This window comes from Papaver somniferum, chromosome 9, assembly GCF_003573695.1.
Source record: "Papaver somniferum cultivar HN1 chromosome 9, ASM357369v1, whole genome shotgun sequence".
Lineage (NCBI taxonomy): Eukaryota > Viridiplantae > Streptophyta > Magnoliopsida > Ranunculales > Papaveraceae > Papaver > Papaver somniferum.
Genome location: NC_039366.1, coordinates 137,198,448 through 137,211,090, shown reverse-complemented (window position 1 = coordinate 137,211,090; position 12,643 = coordinate 137,198,448). Strand labels below are relative to the sequence as shown.

Sequence of the window (12,643 nt, the reverse complement as noted above, 5' to 3'; positions counted from 1 at the left end):
TTGGTCTTTGGTACTATACAAGTTATTTCTCATATCCATCACTCTCATAGATTTCTATCTGTTCGATTTGCTGATTGTATTGAAAAAGCGAGATAAAGTTGTTTGATATATTTCTTGATTGAGTCTCACTTTTAAGTTGGTGCTCTCGGAATTATATTGGAGCTTAGTCCATACAGATTGTCGAACGAATTATTGGGTGTGGCGCTTTTGCAATGTGAAGACTGACTTATCCTATTTAATCAAAGTATCCACCATTCTATCTTATGAGACAGTGCTATATGATTTTAGTAGATTTAATATTGTAAAGACGAAATTTCGAGTTCAAACTTGTCTTATATAAACTCTCGAAATATGATTCAAGTAATGAAAGTTCGTAGACCTTTAACAATCTTAGTCAAGAACAATTTATTGTTCATAAACTATTTTCATTGGAATTGATCTTTAAAATATTTCCCATGTAAAATAATTCACGAGATGTTTTAGGTTTGCATAATTTGTATGTATATGTTAGTTGTAGGGAATGTTTCTGAACTTTATATGAGACTCAAAAGTTAAGGAATCGTTTGGGGTATGTATTTTACATATGCATATCATTCATTTTTGACATAGTTCTGTAGACTTTATTTTTAAATCTAAAACACAAACTGCAAAGGAATATATATACCTCATATGCATACCATATCGTAGTTGACATAATTCTGGAATCTTATTACTAAGGCAAAAGTATACGAACTTCCTAGAGTGTATATACCTTGTCCTTTGACAAAGGGAAAAGTTCACGAACTGTCCAAGGGTATTGAAACCGGTTTGCATACCATGTCAATCTGGGCATGTTTCTATACACTTTTTGTGAAAACAAAAAACATACTATTTACAAAGGAGCCCTTGTACTTTTATATACTAATTATTGAGGCATCCTTGCATTTTTCTATATTCTCATAAACACTTCTAAGACACCTTCATTCACAAAATCTTATTTATATGAATTAGTGTTTAGTCTTAAGTGTTATTGAACACCATTATTGCTTGAATGTTCACGACCTTACTTGGTCAAGTTAAACCATTATTGTGCATGGTCCCGTAACCAACCGAACTGCAATGCATATTCTTATTTGTAGTTCAAGGAAAATTTCTCACATGCGTACATGAATCATAAACTAAGAATTTCATCTAATTAAAGAAGTTATTTAGCTTGAAATCCTGCATTGAGTTGAAGATCAGAAATAGAGTTGAGCTTCTGGTATGGTGGTTTAATAAGATATACATTATCGGTATAGACAATGTAAGAATTGATGCAAGGATTGCTGGAGTTACAACTGTCACTAATAGTTATAGAGATGGTATTGCAGTTGCCAATTGATATCGATGGGGGTCTGAGATGGTTCAGAATTCAGTGAACAACTTGATGATGTTGTTAATGGGTTGTACATGCATGAACTGAAATGAGAACTGAAATTCAGCAGACAACTTGATGATGCTCGAGCCCCACTTTATCAAACAGATAATCATCAAAAAGGATGAAATTCAAATAATTATACTCAAGACACAAACTAAGTTAGTTTTTTGAAAGCCCTTGTAAAGTGCACTATTTCTTGTCTTTTAATGGGCATATGAGAAAAGAATGCACTTTTCAACACAATTAAGTTATGTTGAGGTGAGCATTAATGAGCTCACCACTAGATTCCTGCACGGATCTGTCAACATACATATTTCTTGATCATCTAGATTCAGATCTCTTCTTTCCATTAGGTTTATCCTTTTCATTAAAATCATTAAAACTCTTGGAAGAATAGGGTACAACCTTATATACCTTGGAAATATTTCACTTTTGGAAGAGTTGAAGCACATTTGTCAAAAGAGTAGACCTCCGTTGCAGTTTGTTGACATATCTTACTTTCTGTTTTATACTTGAAGGATTATTGTAGGTTATGTCCTTTAGTTGTACAATAAGATCATGTTCAGTTGCAGAGATATTCTGGAACATCACGTGTTTCTGCAGACAGACAAAGATGTCATAGTCCTCCAGTGTTGACGAGGAATTTTCATTAGTTAGTGAAAAATATATTAGATCCCCAGAGTGTTGTGTAGAATCATCAAGGAAACTGTCAAGATTAATATGAGTACAACGATATTCATGATGATCATATGAATCCAAGAGAGCAATACTGGAAATTTCTTCCCTTTCTGAGACATAATGATCAGATGTTTCGTCAATCCTTGCAGCAAGCCCCTTGTTACCAGTTTATTTTCTGCGATTTCGACACTCATTAGAAAAGTGATTGAACCCTCCAAACTTGAAGTACTGAGGCATATCCTTATCATCACTGTCGTTAGAGTCCATGTTTTTATGAGGAACACGATTTGGTGGCTTGTTTGATGATCAGGGTAGTTCTCTGGAGAAACTTTTATTTCTTTTCATAAGAAGATTTCTAAACTGTCTTGTGATAAGAAACACAGAATTATCATGATCTCATATGAAATTCATAGTCATCAATAAGACGTTTCTCGGAGGCACTGGCATTTTCACCTTTATCAAGTACTTCAATGTTCTTTGAGGCTTTGAAGGAAATGTCTTTTCCAGCCTTGGTGTGATGTTCATGATCAAATATCTTTAACTTTCCAATGATGCTGCTTCTAAAAAGAGTTGTAAGATCATTTCATTCTGTGGTGGCATGCTTCTTAGACTCGTATCGAGATGACAAAAATCTCAGATTTTTTCATCACAATATCCCTTGCGGAAACAGTCATACATAGCGTATTAAAGGCATTTACTATCTCAGATAACTTGTGATTAAATTCCTCAAACGAATCTTTGTCATCCATAAGAAGTTTTTCTCAGTCATAAGTTAGGTTTTGAAGCCTTGCTTACTTTTCTAAGGTATTCCCTTCAAATACGGTTTTTTAGATATCACAAGCTTGCTTCAACATAGTGCACGTAGACACATGATGTTGAAGATCTTGGATTATGGCATGGACAATATCATTCAATCCGTTAGAGTTATGCTTTGCAGCACCCATTCCAGTTTCGTTATGTACAACTATATTTTTAGCAGCAATTATTTCTCCTTCTGTAATTGTTGGAGGAACATAACCATTCACGACAAATAACCATGTTTGCAAACTACAAGATTTTAAGAAAGAGCGTATAACTATTTTCCACCATAAGTAATTTGTACCATCAAGTTCTGGTGATATGTTAATAGAGATTGACTTGTCCATAGATTCAAATCGTCACAAACACATACTTGTTAGGTCTACGGTATTTGCTTGACATCAATTGAAAGGAAAAGGTATCAAGTACACCACCAACTTTTTTCGTTCGAAAACCTGTATGGACAAAACCAAATACAATTACAAATAAATATAAATTAACGATCCATGAACAATATGTATATAAAAAATTTCTCTTATCTCTTTCAGAATCAATATGTCTAGATTAAGAAGTCTGTGAACCTGATTGTGAAGAACAGTTCTTGGACCATCTCACAGATCAATATCCAAGACTATTCTAGTCGTATCCAAATCAAGAGGATATGAATACTAACAAGTATGAAACTTGCGATCTATCTTTCAAGATACGAATTCAATTAAAAAATCTAGATTGATTACATATTACTTGTGTTATTCCTATTATAAAGATAAAACAATATAATACATAAAAGGGAAAACATAAGACACTAGAAGTTTTGTTAAGAGGGAAACTGCCCCTGCAGAAAAGACCCATACCTCGTCCATCTTTGAACACCAAATTTTATTAAGCCGCTACAGACACTAGCTTTTTCTCATACTTCGAATTTGGAATGTAGTTGAGACCGAACTAACCCTCCAAGCAATTCAGCTGCAGTCATGCTCATTTACGTCTCTTGAACCTCGCAAAGCTCTATGCAATTGATTCCCTTAAATGACGTCATTTATAGCCTAAGAGTTACTTCCACCTAAGTAAAGACTTTTGATACCAATATGCCTCTAACAAATAAGCCTATTTGATTTTTCTTTTGATCTTTCGATAAAGGTTTGGAAATATGTTTGCAATATACAAAGTCTAGAAAACTTCATTAATTCGGAACACTTACACTCAGTTAGATGAAAATCCAGGATTACTAACCACCTCTTAAGAATGATCCAAATAAACCAGAGGAGAGTTTAGTTTAGAATCACAAAGTCTGAGACAAAGAGAACTTTGTGATTTCCATGTATCTCGTTCCTGATATGAGATAATAAGAACCTCGAATATCAATAAGAACTAGATCAGGTTACACAAACTATAAGGTAAAAGATAGTCGGACATGGCTTCACGAATTACTAAGTGAAGTCTTTAAGTCGAAACCTAGATTTTTATAGGACGACTCTAGCAAGCAACTAGGACACAAAAGTGCCAGGGATTGAGAAATCATGTTGCACGAGTCTCTCTAGTTATGATTTTCAAGGCTCTTGGTATCTTTAGATTCAAGCTAAGATAACTTGAGATTTAAGCAAAACACTTTCTTAGTTTAGATGAAATTCTTATTAGGAATTCAGGTAATCATGCGAGAAATTCGCCCTGAAGTTACATAGAATAATATACACTTTGGTCCATGGTTCCGGACCCAAAAATTGTGTTCATCAACACTCAAATCTATGACTTCGTACTGAACCTGGTAAAAGAGCAAATCTATGATATTGATAGTTCGTATTGGCAATTATGTCTTTTGAACTTTCAAGCAAATATTGTGTTCATTAACACTCAAAACTTAAACCATGATTTATAATAATAAAGTGATTTAGTGAACAAAGTTGACTTATAAGTATTTATGAAAGTTGGAGCAATGACATATGTATTTTTGAAAATAGTTTATTGAGCATGTGCTTAGTTCGAAATTGGGTAGGTATGTGTAGGGGTACGCATACCTATGGATCATTCCATGAACTCAGGTTGTTGAGGTACGCGTACCGGATATTTGTACCCTTAGCCAGTCACGAACTCATATCCCAGGGCTACGCGTACTAGGTATGCATACCTACCCCGTTCTGCAACTCAGATCACTATGGTAAGCGCACCCACCCCGTGTCCAGAATTTCAGTAAGTTTTGAAAACTCTCTGTCTCTTTAAACAATTTGAAACATTCTCAATCGCCATAAACGAAAAATATCATGAAATTGCTTGGGAAATTTCCAAATGATCAACTTGAAACAAAAATAGTTCATGAACAGTAATTTGTAGCAATTTGTTCTTAACCAAGATTGTTAAGGATCTATGAACATCAAGACAAGCTTAACTCGAGATTTCTTCTTCATAATATTAAATCTACTGAAATCGTACACATAGTCTCATAAAGATAAAATGGTAAATGTCGTAAATAAATTGGATGGTCCAGTCTTTACATACTCTTTGTCGATGAAGTTCTCCAGATGTCTTCATTTGATCTCCAGTCTTCAATCTTTGAGGGTTATTCAGTGATATCTTATATTCAACTAGCATATTCTAATCCTAGTATGAGACTTGAATTTAAATAGTAGACTAAAAATCAAGATACACTTTTGTGCAAGCTTAAGATAGCAAAACTTGCGAGTTCGACCAAGCAGTGCCCTAACACAATGTAGTCAATTTGGCCGATATGGCCGAGATCTCAGTGAAACGAAATTTGATCGAGAAACTCTCCAAGACATCTAAGATTCCACCGAGATGCGTCCCAGATCTCGCATCGATAAGTTTTAAATATGAAAATTTAGTAATAAAACTCAAATCAAACCCTAAAAAAACTCAAATATTTTTTTCACGTTTCTTTAAAATTGGTAATGTATAACAGTTTAGCTTATGCAAAGTGTGAAAAATGCTTTCCATATATATTATGGGTATAAATTTTGAAATTAAAGACTCCGAAATTTCACCAAAAATTTCCTAAGATAAAAGTTACTTCAGTATCTCGGTCGCCGCCGAGACAAAACCGACACCCAAGATTAACTACATTGATTTCATCCATGATAAACAGGGGATTAGTGAAGTTATTTAACCGCATGGCACTTGATAAGCCCTGATTGTGGTCGACCAGAAAGGTTAGGTGGAAGGGGTCTATGGAGCAACGACCCCTAGCAGAGTGCGAGACAACATGTCTTATAATTTTTCTGGTTATTTAGAAAACCTAATACAAATTTTTTAGTATAAATTCGAACAAACAGATCTCATCCCATAAGCCACCATAGATGCTTTTTTGAGGTGTCTGTGGGAGATGAGGAGATATCTCCAATAGGTAATGAGGATGTTCTCTCTTTCATAGTAGAGAGAAAGAAACTGATTTTCATTAACAACAAAAGAGTCCGTACATCACATTAAATACATGACTGACTCTGACAAGAAATAATAACAGCCACACACGTAGTACAGTTAGAGCCATAGAAAAATTAAAGACAGTTGTAGTAAAGTTGTAATAACAAGACACTGTGAAAAGAAGGTTTACTGCTACTAGCCTCCCTCAAACTGAAAGGGTGATAACACTTTCAGTTTGTTCTTCAGAAAAGCAAAACGAGGTCCTGCAAATACTTTAGTAAAGATATCTGCCAGTTGCTGAATGGTAAAAACATAAGAAACCTTCAGAGAGTTAGATTAAACAAGTTCACGAATAAAATGATAATCAATAGCTAAATGCTTCATCCTGCTATACAGTACAGGATTAGAAGCCATATAAATGGAGCTTTTATTATCACATAACAGCTGTGGAGATGTAGGAAGAAAAACATGAAGATCTCCGAGGATTTGACACACTCATAGAATTTCAGCAGTAGTAGTAGTTAAGCACTTGTATTCAGCTTCTGTTGAGCTTCTAGAAATAGTAGGCTGCTTCTTAGCAGACCAAGATATAGGATTATTACTAAAACAGAGACAAAATCCACTTGTTGATCTGCTTGTATCAGGATCCCCACCCCAGTCAGCATCGTATATCCAGAAATAGTTGTAAGTCCTTTAATAAAAAGAATGCCATGACCAATAGTACCTTTAAAACACCTTAGTATTCTTTAAGTTGCAGTTAGATGAGCAGTGGTAGGAGAATGCATAAATTGGCATACTTGGTTAACTGAATATGTTATTTCAGGTATGGACCAAGTTAAGTATTGTAGAGCTCCAACAAGTGACCTGTACTCTGTTGGATTTTGTGATAGCTCACCATCTTTAGCACTTAGTTTAGTGCCTGGTGGACAAGGAGATCTATATGGCTTTGCACCAACCATATTACACTTATGAAGAAGATAAAGAGTGCACTTAGTTTGATGAAGAAAAATACCAACTGCATTTCTTTTAACTTCCATACCCAGAAAGTAGTTTAAAGAACCTAAATCTTTAACATGGAAAATTTTGTTGAAGAATTAGATGACTTCATTACAATAAGCAGAAGAGCTTCCTATAATAAGTATGTCATCAACATAAACCAAAACAATAGTTATCCTGGAACCAATTTTCTGCACAAATAATGAAGTATCTGCTAAAGAAGGTTTGAATTCCAATTGAAGAAGAACATCTAGTAGTTTCTCATACCAGGCCCTTGGTGCCTGTTTGAGCCCATAAACAGATATATGAAGTTCACATACATAATCAGGATGTTCCTTGTCTTGAAATCCATAAGGTTGCATCATGTAAACTTCCTCTTGTAAATCCACATGCAGAAATGCATTACTTACATCAATTTGTTTGATATCCCAATTAAAGTTAACTGCTAAGGAAATAACTATTCTTATAATTGTTGGTTTGACAACAGGACTAAAGGTTTCTGTGTAGTCTAAACCCTCCATTTGATGAAGTCCCTTAGCCATTAGTCTGGCTTTAAACTTGTCTATAGTACCATCTGGTTTATATTTTAGTCTAAAAACCCATTTGCATCCCACCACATTTTGTGAAGGATGTGGTGGTACCTTAGTCCAAGTATCAACATCTAATAATGCTTGGTGTTCAACAACCATAGAATTTTTCGATTTGGGGTGTTTATTTGCTTGTGTAAAGCAAGATGGAATTGGTGGAGGTACTTCAGTAAGCAAGGAAGTTGATAAAACATGTTTGGTATCAAAAAAAAGTTTTTGGTTTAAAAAACACTAAGCTTGCTTCTAGTAGTCATAGAATGAGTAGGATTGACAGTAGAAGATAACTGAGTAGTACCTGAGATAGTAGAAGTAGTTGATGTTGTGGAATCATCACGTGTAGTATTTGAAAAAGTAGTATTAGTTGTTGTTGAACCACTAGAAGTAACACCAGTAGAAGTAGATGGTAACACATTAGAAGACTTCTGAAGTATAACTGAGTCAATATCTGAAGTAGTGACAAGAGTATCTGGTAGTTCTGGCAAACAAGACTTATAAGGTGAAGTATGTGCTAGAGGAAAGCAAGTTTCATCAAAAAACTACATGTCTGCTGATATAAACTCTACAAGTGCTATAATCCAAACATCTATAGCCTTTATGATTTGCACTATAACCCAGAAAAATACAAGAAATGCTTCTTGGTTGCAACTTATTGGATGTATAAGGTTTTAACCATGGAAAGCAATGACAACCAAAGCATTTTAAGAATTTATAATCTGGTTCTTTCTCAGATAAAACTTGATAAGGAGAATTGGAATGAAGCAATCTAGTAGGAAGTCTGTTAATTACATAGTTTGTTGTCTGTAGAGCATCAACACAATAATGTTAAGATAAGCCAGACTGAATTAGAAAAGTTCTAGTAATCTCCAAAAGATGTTTGTGTTTTGACTCTGCAACCCCATTTTGCTCAGGAGTATGGGGGCAAGTAAGTTCATGACTAACACCAGTGGAATGAAGAAAATTTCCTAACTCATTATTTACAAATTCTCCTCCTCCCTCTATCCTTATGGTTGAAATATGTGAAGATAACAACTTTTCAGCAAAAGACTTAAAATACTGAAAAATTACTTTTAAATCACTCTTAGCTTTAAGAGGATAAACCCAACAAAATATTGAAAAATCATCAATGATATTGACATAATAGTTGTATCCAAGTACAGAGTTAACTAGGGCAGGTCCCCATACATCCATATGAAGTAGTTGTAGAGGATAGCTGGAAACAGAATATGAAATAAAAAAAGGCTTTTTATGACTTCTTGCTAACTGACAGTCTGTCGTTGCAGGAAATCCTACAACACACCCCTTGTATTATCATAACTATGATTTCTAGATTTAAACTTATTTGATATGAAAATAAAGATAAAGATAATGAAAATAGAAAATAAGACACAAGATTTACTTGGTTCGATCAATGTGATCTACATTCACGGGATTAGGGATCTTCACTATGATTGTTTGTAATTACATATGGATTACAATTGAGACTCCATTAATGAGTATTTGGAGCTCTTGGTTGAAGAAGGAAGAAGAAGATAATAATACAAATTCTGCTCTCTCTCTCTCTCCAAATGTGTCCTCCCTAAAGTGTCTCTCTCCTTTTTCTTTTTGATTATTCTCCTTTATCTATCTTGCCTTTCTCTTTATATAGGTATTTACATAATGGATGACAGCTCATATGTAGTGGATTACAGCTCATATTATCTCAGGCTCTTTCTACGTTCTCTCAGGCTCTTGCTACATTCTCGCGAGATCTTACTATTGTGCGATATTTGGATCCTACATCTTGCCTCTTTTTCCTTGAATATTGCTTGAAGAGCGATCTTTAAGGAAAAATCCACTCTGTAGTAGTAGTTGTTGGAGGAACGAGCGAAAGAATATTGGACTTGAAAAGTACGTACTTGCCTCTATTCTTTTGTGAAGTTCCGGAGCGTTGCGAAGTAAATAACAAGTATCATCTCTTGAAGTATGCGAAGTATGAAGTATCCTTGAAGAAGTATAAGAAGTACTCAATCCTCGAAATATATAAGAAGTATGAAGTATCCTTTGAGAAGTATAAGAAGTACTTAATCCTCGAAATATATAAGAAGTATGAAGTATGAAGTATCCTTTGAGAAGTATAAGAAGTATCCGTCCTTGATTGCGAATAAGAAGTATTGCGAAATTATACTCCACGTTCTCTGCCTCATGCAATGCTGTAATGCAAATAAGAATTTAGATTAGTATTCAACATTTCTTTTATCAAAAAATTTCATTTAATTGCAAGTTCAAATCGTTTTTATTTGTTTTGATTTCCTTTGTATAAGTTGTTTCGTCTCATCCGATAAAAATCTTTCATGGAAATGATCCTAATGAGGTCTTATGCAGCCTGTTGATGGATGGTTTTACTAGCCTGTTGATGGAAGGTCTTATTTTGCCTCTTACTACTCTCCATGCTAGATATTATTCTCATTTGAAACAAAGCAAATTTTCAAGAGAAATATATAAATTGATCTGTGCGAGATTTTTCTCGGTTTCTTTTGTAATTGTGGAATCTTTGTAATTCTGCGATTATACCGCCTTTTGTAAATCAAATCGAAAATCTATTATTTTCTGTAAAAGAAATATTCTAGAAATATATATAAATCGATTTTTTTCGTTTTTTTTTCTTTTGTAATTTTGAAATCTTGAAATCTTAGTAATTTTTGTAATTTTTGAAATCTTGAAATTTTTGTTATCGTGCGATTGAATCGCTTTTTATAAATCAAATCTAAAATCTTTTTATTCGTTCTTAGTATAAAGTAAAATGTTCAAGGAAGTGGTACTTATCTTTCATGTGAGTCGTTGTTGTTGTCAAAGAAGTGAATAAATGCCTTGAAATGTATGGATTTCGCGCAGCAAAAAGAAGTGTGAGAAGTGAGACTTGAACCCTTGACCTGCTTCTTGGATTTTCTCGCACCATACCAACTGTGCTAAGCCTTTCTTGCGAAATAATCAAAGGTCTTGCGAAGTAATCAAATTCAAACTGTGTGAGAGGCAATTCTGTATAAATTTCGTATAACAAAAATAAACATGCGAGAAGCAAGAATTGATCCCGCGGCTTGCTGCTTGCATTCATGCCTCCTGAGCAACTGTGCAAGCTTCTTCTTTGCGAAATATCTCTGCGAAATTATCATCAACTCTCTTCTGTGCGAAATAATCAAAGAAATATTTGTGCGAAAAAATACGCATGTGTTGGGACTTGATCACACGACCATGAACTCATTAACTTCGCATATGACCAATTGTGTTACCTCTTGTTTGCGAAATAATGAGACAATATTGCGAAATTATTCATTTTTTCGCTATCTGTAAAAAAGAAGAAAACTATGTTCGCGGGCAAATTCGAACTTGCGACCACGAACACACATACTGCTCTCTGGACCAATTGTGCAAGAACCTCTCTACGAAATTATCCATAACCTTTTTCCTTATCCTTTTATTCTCCCATGCAAATGAGAAGAAAATGAAAAATATGTGTCTCTGCGAATTCGAACCCGTGACCTATTTGTTGTTCGCTCAGCCTTGAACCATTTGTGCGAATTTCTGTTTGTGATAGAAATTGCAGCATCTGCCTCTTATCTTTTCTTCTTCCTTCCTTAACTTCTTTCACATTTGCCTTCATCTCCTGAACATGAAAATCTTCCACTGAAACTTCCATTTTTCCTTAAATTTCACCACAACAACTAATTTTTTCTCTCACTCTTTTCATGTCTTTGAATTGTTGATGATGTTTACTCCCTGAAAGTGTGATTTCTTCCATAAAATTTCCATTTTTGAACCTAAACTTTGTAGATCTAGAAAAATATGAACATTAGATAATCTTCATGGAAATTTCTTGAACCAACAAGCTACAGGAGGGATAAATCCTTTACTCCTCCCTGTTTCTAGCGCCAAAATGTAGTTGCAGGAAATCCTACAACACACCCCTTGTATTATCATGACTATGATTTCTAGATCTAAACTTATTTGATATGAAAATAAAGATAAAGATAATGAAAATAGAAAATAAGAAACAAGATTTACGTGGTTCGATCAATGTGATCTACATCCACAGGGTTAGGGATCTTCACTATGATTGTTTGTAATTACATATGGATTACAATTGAGACTCTATTAATGAGTATTTGGAGCTCTTGGTTGAAGAAGGAAGAAGAAGATAATAATACAAATTCTGCTCTCTCTCTACAAACGTGTCCTCCCTAAAGTGTCTCTCTCCTTTTTCTTTTTTGATTAATCTCCTTTCTCTCTCTTTCCTTTCTCTTTATATAGGTATTTACATAATGGATGACAGCTCATATGTAGTGGATTACAGCTCATATTATCTCAGGCTCTCGCTACGTTCTCTCAGGCTCTTGCTACATTCTCGCGAGATCTTACTATTGTACGATATTTGGATCCTACACAATCATTACAGAATAATGGTTTACTAACCACATTATTCAATCCTAGAGATTTACAAACTGTAGACATAGACTCAAAAGAAGAGTGAGCTAATCTTCTATGCCAAAGTTGAGCTGGTACTGTTATGGTTGAAAAAGTTGAAGCTGAAGATGAAATAGGTTGCTGAGAGGCTTTGCAGTACAAGGGATATAGACCATTCTTAGTTGGCCCTTGATGTATAGTCTTCCCCAGTTTGAGATCCTTTATTGAATAAATATTGGAATCAAATGTTAGCGAACACATATTGTCACTAGCAAATTTGTGTATTGCAATTAGGTTATTAGATGATTGAGGTACATGAAGTATATTATTAATCTGAAAGTCATGATGTGGTACTGAAATATTGGAATTACCTAGATGA

The 12,643-nt window shown here is 34.4% G+C and overlaps 1 protein-coding gene across 1 annotated transcript; it reads right to left on the bottom strand.

Annotated features, from left to right (window-relative positions):
• Nucleotides 1-6,739: 6,739 nt before the first annotated feature.
• Nucleotides 6,740-7,203, bottom strand: LOC113312619 (uncharacterized mitochondrial protein AtMg00810-like). The gene is made up of 2 exons (XM_026561357.1): nucleotides 7,076-7,203; nucleotides 6,740-6,935 (listed from the first exon to the last, which is right to left on the bottom strand). Exons 1-2 carry the CDS (start codon nucleotides 7,201-7,203, stop codon nucleotides 6,740-6,742), a joined length of 324 nt encoding a protein of 107 aa, XP_026417142.1.
• Nucleotides 7,204-12,643: the final 5,440 nt, after the last annotated feature.